The sequence below is a fragment of the Hevea brasiliensis genome, chromosome 12 (genome assembly GCF_030052815.1).
Source record: "Hevea brasiliensis isolate MT/VB/25A 57/8 chromosome 12, ASM3005281v1, whole genome shotgun sequence".
Taxonomy (NCBI): Eukaryota; Viridiplantae; Streptophyta; class Magnoliopsida; order Malpighiales; family Euphorbiaceae; genus Hevea; species Hevea brasiliensis.
In genome coordinates, this window is record NC_079504.1 from 29,198,148 (window position 1) to 29,204,689 (window position 6,542).

General features: G+C 29.7%; 1 protein-coding gene across 1 annotated transcript; it reads right to left on the reverse strand.

The window, feature by feature from the left end:
* Positions 1-4,721: 4,721 nt before the first annotated feature.
* On the reverse strand, positions 4,722-5,873 carry LOC110662699 (B3 domain-containing protein At2g33720-like). Its single transcript, XM_021821779.2, has one exon. The coding sequence runs from the start codon at positions 5,679-5,681 to the stop codon at positions 4,845-4,847; it is 837 nt and encodes a 278-aa protein (XP_021677471.1). The 5' UTR covers positions 5,682-5,873; the 3' UTR covers positions 4,722-4,844.
* Positions 5,874-6,542: the final 669 nt, after the last annotated feature.

Here is a 6,542-nt window from a genome sequence, read left to right on the forward strand (position 1 = left end):
AGTTTATTTGTGTATGTTTGAAATTGCAATAAATGTTTAGTAAATTATTAAGATAAGTTTTGAAACCACAGTGTCATGACCATATATTTGAACACCTCACTAGCATGACTAGTGGAGGAAATTAGTTTCGAATTTTGATTCATTCTCTGGCTGAAGTGTTGAGGTGTGTGCTAGTAGAAGAAGAAAAAGAATGGGTTCCCATATATTTGAGCTAGCCAACCTTGTGTTGTGACTTCTCCTTAGGCTCTGGCTATTGAGATTAATATGTTTCGAATGGCATGATATATCCGTGTGTTTTTATGAAATGTGTTTTGAGACTTTCGAAATGAAATTGTTTGGATTAAATGCATATAAATCATGTTTTGTATTTATTTCTCATATTTAGTTTAATTTTTGAATAAGTATGATTTAAATTCTGCATAAAGTTTATTTTAGTATGTTGTGCACCACTGAGTCCTAGTACTCAGTGATGGCTGTTATTGCTGTCACAAATATAGAGATTAGAGGAGCAGTAGAGTGAGCTGCTGAGGATTGAGGAGTGAATTACTCTGAAGTTCTATCGGGTATATTTTATACCCTGATTGAAAAAAAATTGTTTTGATGTATGTAATGTATGTAAATATATAAACATGTAAAATTGGTTATGAGCAGTTGTATAAAGCTTGTAATAAATTTTAGTTTGGATTTTTCTTAATGTAAATTTTTGTAATGATGTATATAAATTGTTTTATCTTTAATGAAATATGAATGAAAGTATTTTGTTTTAATCAGAATAGAATTGATTAATAGTATTTTGATGATTGTTGAATTTTGGAAATTGAGAAATAATGTTGAAATTTGTTGGGATTGGTTGTGGCATTGATGAAGTAGTTGAGATAAATCATTGAAAGTGCTTTTTTACAGTTATTTGAAGAACTGTTTTCTCAAAATACAGACAGCACTCTGCCGAAATTTCTATAAAACTTGCAGAAAAATAAAATGAGAAAATTTTTTACTAATTTTAAAACTTCGAATAAATAATTTTAATATCTATTAGAAAATGCTCACCACTTATAAAAGTAAGAAAATTATTTTAAAATCTCTGGTAGGGTACTTAATGAGTTATCGGTAGGTAAAGTTCGATAGTTCATTAGGTATTCTATGGGATCATGTTATACCTTACAGAGGGGTAAGGTGTGACACTACTTTTAAGAGAAATTCTTATGGAGACTCTATATGAGCTGGGTACATTAGATATATTAAGCGAAAGTCCTGAGAAGCCTCTATATGAGCCAGGCACATCGAATCTGGGGAATCAATAATGATAAGTCCATCTTATGTGAAATGTTTATGATGTAAAAACTAATTTGGATGATGCATTGCATATGTATGAAATGAATGATATAATTAATTGATATTGGTTAGTTACTGTGCTGGTATTCAAGTTTTGATAAATGTTTTATCTTAAGTTTAAGTGACGTAATTATGAATATCTATAATCTAAGCTAACTCTTCTTTAAGTATGTATATTGAACTAATTATACTTTAGTGATTTTATGTATATAAAGGTTCAAATTCTGAGTCAATTCTTTGTTAATTATGAATGAGAAACTAAAGTGATTATGGGTTTGGAGTATGCTTGGATTGTTAGATACGGGGATATATGTATGTTTAACAAGTTTTTAGGCTTGCTACAAGTTTCGGCAGCCTTGAGATGACCTAATCCCTAGCGCTGGTAACAGCCCCTAGGTTGAGTCGTTACAAACCCAAACCCGATTAGCATTATCAAAACCCTATCCCATCCCAAACTCAATTAAAATTTATTTTCAACTATCTAAACCCGCCTCTAGGGGTGGCAATTCAGGTTAATGGGTCGTGTTTGTGTCGTGTCAATACACGACACAAATACGATTAAAGTCGACAGGAATACGATACGATTAATAAATAGTGTCAAAAATTTAAACACGAACACAACCATTTTATTATACAGGTTACACGACACGGCACAATTAATATTAAATTGTATTAGGTGTATTTAATACGATACAACCCGTTTAACATGAAATAATCCATTTAACACAGTTTGACACGACTTAATCCATTTAACACGCTATATAAATGGGTTCATGGGTCATAGTGGGACAAATGGGTTAGTGGGTCACAAGTCAACACGTGACACGAATATTAAATCATGCCATAAACATGTCAAGTCGAGTTAGCAGGTTAACCCATGACACAATACGATAATAACCGTGTTATAAATGGGTCGATTCGAATTCGACACGAACACGACTAAACCTAACTCAAACCCTATATTTTCGTGTCGTGTTCGCGGGTAGTGTCTAAAATTGCTAGCCCTACCCGCCTCAAACTCGATTGTTATTTTCCTAAAAAATATCGAACCCATTTAAATTTATATATTTTAATTAATAATCTATATAAAAATTATTTTTTATTAATAATTTATATTTTAAAAGTTTAATAATTCCATGAAATATTTAAATTCTATTTTATTTAAAATAAAATTATAAAATTGATAAATATTTTTATAAAAAACATATATGTTATATTTAATTAAGTATATATATAAACGGATTCAGGTAAAATATACCCAACATATAAAATTCAAATCCATTACGAGTATCATTTTTCAAACCCAAACTCGTCTTTTTAGGCTTCGATTGAAATAAGTACCTATAAAAACTTATTCCGTTGCCATCCATTGTTCAAAGCTATTCTTCTCCTTAAGATGGCCTCAACAAATTATTTGATAGTCACTCTTTTCCGCTTTACTTGTGTCCCGTTTAGATGTATAAACTGATGCTCCCTTCGGTGTTTGCATTTCAGTTTGTCTTCAATGTTCTTGACAATTTCATTACCTACTTTTTCTTTTTTATATTTTTTTCATGTCACTACAAAAATTGAATTTTTAGCTCTCATTTTTTTGTGAGGGGTGTTAAAAGTGGTCGCAATGGGTAATATTAAGCACAAAAATTGTTACCGTCGCTAAAACTATACGATTTTGAGAAGGGCAAAATACCCGATCGCGATTTAAATTGATTTACCGTCTCTATTGAACCGAAAAATATATGGGCGCCTTGTTTCTACCTCCAATGCCCATCCTTATTAAAAACAAAATAATTTTTTTTAATTTTCAAGACCAAAACAAAACCTAAAACCTAAAATTGTTCTACAAGTTTCCTTCCCTATCAAAGTGTAACGAAGTGTAAGAATGCCTCCAAGGTCCTTCCTCTCACTCTCCTCTCTCCCCATCTACAACCAAGCAACTCCTCCATCCTTCCTCTGCTCAATTTCAGGTTTTACTTTACTGCTATTTTTTTTTCCTACATTTCTTCTCTTTTTGCAATCCAATTTCCAAAAATTTTTTTCTTCCAATCTTGGCTTTGATCCTCTTTCCTGCAACCATCTGTCGCTGTTATTGCTCATCCACCACTGCTCATTGTTGCAGTCGCTACTACAGCTCCATTGCCCTTTTTGGATCCAGAAATCTCAATCTCAAGCACCAAAGACTCAATTGTCCACCTCATTCTGGTAATTTTATTATTTTTTACTTATGTTTAATTTGAAGATCAGGCAGGTTCTAGTTTGAATTTTCAAGTCCCATTTAGTAATTTTTTTTAATTCTTTTTTGTTGCATTATGCAAATTAAATCTTGATTTATCTTTCTTTTAGCCGATTTTTGAGTGTTTTGCATGAAGTGAAATTAATTTATATGTTTTAAGTGTGCTGTAATGGAGAGATATGTCGATGTGAAGTTTATAAGCTCATTTCTTGCTGCGTGCAATGAATTAATAAGACCTCTCATTTATGCTATTAAATTATTACGTGTTCTTAAAATTATGTTTTTTTGTATTTAAATGATAAAGAAAAATTTCTTGAAATTGAAATTAATAAAGATTTCATTATTTGTTTAATTTAGAAATATAATTTTATGTCTTTAGTTAAAAAAAAAAAAAAGACCATTATAGCTTGAACTAACAAATAAGATTAAATTTAAGTTAAAAAAAAAATAGAATTCTTTTAATATGGTATTGGTTGTACTATGATATTTATATGAATTCTTTATTTGATACGATGATAAGCAATATCTATAAGATAAAGAGTAGATAACTACACATAAAATTGAATGCTTCTATAAATTTTAACAATGCAAGGAAAACAAAATATATTTCATTGATTTATTGAAGCACTAAAAATTTTTAAATTAAATTAAAAATATTTCATTTAATTCAGATTATACTAATTTTTAAATTATTTAATCTTAACTGAAATATACATTTAAAATCATATGATTTTAGTGACGTCTTCATAATAGTTACACAAATTTCAAATTACAGTTTCATGTAATATTGTAATTTTAAACATATAAAAAAATTCAAAATTACTTATTTGAAAATGATTTATAATTAATAAATTTAGTTTCTATAAATTATTACCAAATTTTATAATTAACTTGACTTTACTGAATAAAACTCAATTCAGAGTCATAAAAAAGAGAATTATGAGCTACTAACATAATTAATTTTGGTCTAACAGTTAAAAGACATATTATTTAGCTGATAAATTCAAGTTTGAAGTTCTAAATCCCTATTAAAAAGGAATGATAATTATATTTTTAAAGAGAAAAATAAAATTTCAATAAAAAATATTAAACGTTCCCACTAAAATATTTTAAGATTAATTCCTGAATATATATTATGAGAAATTTTAACTCAGCAAAATATCACCGTAATTCCCAACAGACTGAGCTTATAGTACAATTATTAAGAAACCAAATAATTGAGAAATACAAATTAAAATGTAAACAAATTCCAAAATCCTAAGAAGAATAATATGCAATACATTCATGGATAGACGTCAGAAGCTCTCTCAAGAACAGAAAATTTGAATATGTCTTCTGATGGATCCCAATAAATCCCAATCAAATCTCCTTCAACCAACTTCCTTCTTTTCACAAAATGATTCAACCAGCCATTGATGAACACATAACTCTTGGCTGTATGCCAATGCTTCAAAACCAGATGCTGCTCGGTGTTAGTATCGCAATCCCAGAAAGGAACTCGAGCACCATCTCTTCTGATCTCCTCAACAGTTTCGTTGCTCATAAATGGCAAAATATGATTCTTGACCCAAACTGATGCCACCAAAAGTCTGCAATGGTTACCAAGATCACTACCCGTTAGCCTCTTCTTAATCTTCCACGGATCAGAAAGTGCCAGTTTTGTCCAAACAAGATGCTTCAGCCTCTTTTTTCTCTCCTCTACAGGATTGCAAATTATCTCGTTCTCAGTATTTCGGGCCAGCGTTTTGAGTTCTGAATTCGAGGACTCTTCAGATACATCATCATCAGGTTCCTTTCTTTTTGCAGTTGCAGAGGCATAAGCAATCCAAGTTTCATCGAATAGTTTTAGTTCAGCTGAAACAACAATGGCACTGAGAATGGATTTCTTATTGTCAGCAGATGAACTGATTTCGCTAATTCTTGGCTTTTTGATCTTGCTTGGAAACTCACAAGAAAGGGTTAAATCAGTCGAAACTCCACTCTTTTCTTCACTATCGAGGTTATGCTGGTACTTCCTCTTCTTATCATATAGCTTGGCCAAGAGAAGTTGATCTTTATTTGCTTCCTGAGCTTCGAAGATATAGAAAGAACCACAGAAATCGAGGGGTTGTTTCTCCATTCTTGAAAACTTGTTTCTGAGAATGGAATGAGAGAGAGGTTAGTGACCAATGCATAAATATAGGGAGAGAGAATGGAAGGAAAGTAGGAAACTTTAACCATTAAGTAATGGGATTTAAGTCCTATTTCGAAACTGATTTCTATTCTTGATGTTGAGTTTTATTAGTTTCCTTTCTGGAGTTGGATATGAACAATTGCCGCCATTGTTTGATGTTCTTAAGAAGAACTAGAAACTAACGAGCTATTTAATTTCCGCATTGAGACGTTGGGCTGGGCCTGCATATGCCATTCTCAATGTAATAATGCCCTTTTTTTTTAATTTATACAACATTTTTTCTTTTTCCTTTCTTTTTTTTTTTTTTAAGAAAGATAAAATGTTCAATTTAGCCCCTGAACTTATTAAAAAAGTTCAATTTAGTTCATTTTCAACTTTTTATCTAAATTAACACAAAAATTTTAATTTAAACTCAATTTAGCCTAAAATTAAAATTTATGGGTTAAATTTCTTGATTTAAATAAAAAAAAATCAAGAATTTCATTTCTTTAATTTTGAAACAAGAAATTTAATTTCTTGATTTTTTTAAAAAATTTTTTAGATTAAATTCAACTTAAATTGAAATTTTTAAGCTAAATTGAATAAAAAATTGAAAATGAACTAAATTAAAATTTTCAAATAAGTATAAGGGTTTAATTGGACTTGATGCCTAAAAAGAATTATGTCAAATTCTTAATGTTAAATTAATTGCACTTGTTTATATAATGTACATATAAGTATTTTTATATTTTAATAAGATTATCGAAGTCTAAAAATTGAAAAATAATTTCTTCTTTTGAGAATGACTTAATTTTTTCATTTAACTAA

Bases quoted from the DNA above. Each gene is read 5' to 3' on its own strand.
- LOC110662699 (XM_021821779.2), bottom strand. From the start codon at position 5,681: ATGGAGAAACAACCCCTCGATTTCTGTGGTTCTTTCTATATCTTCGAA.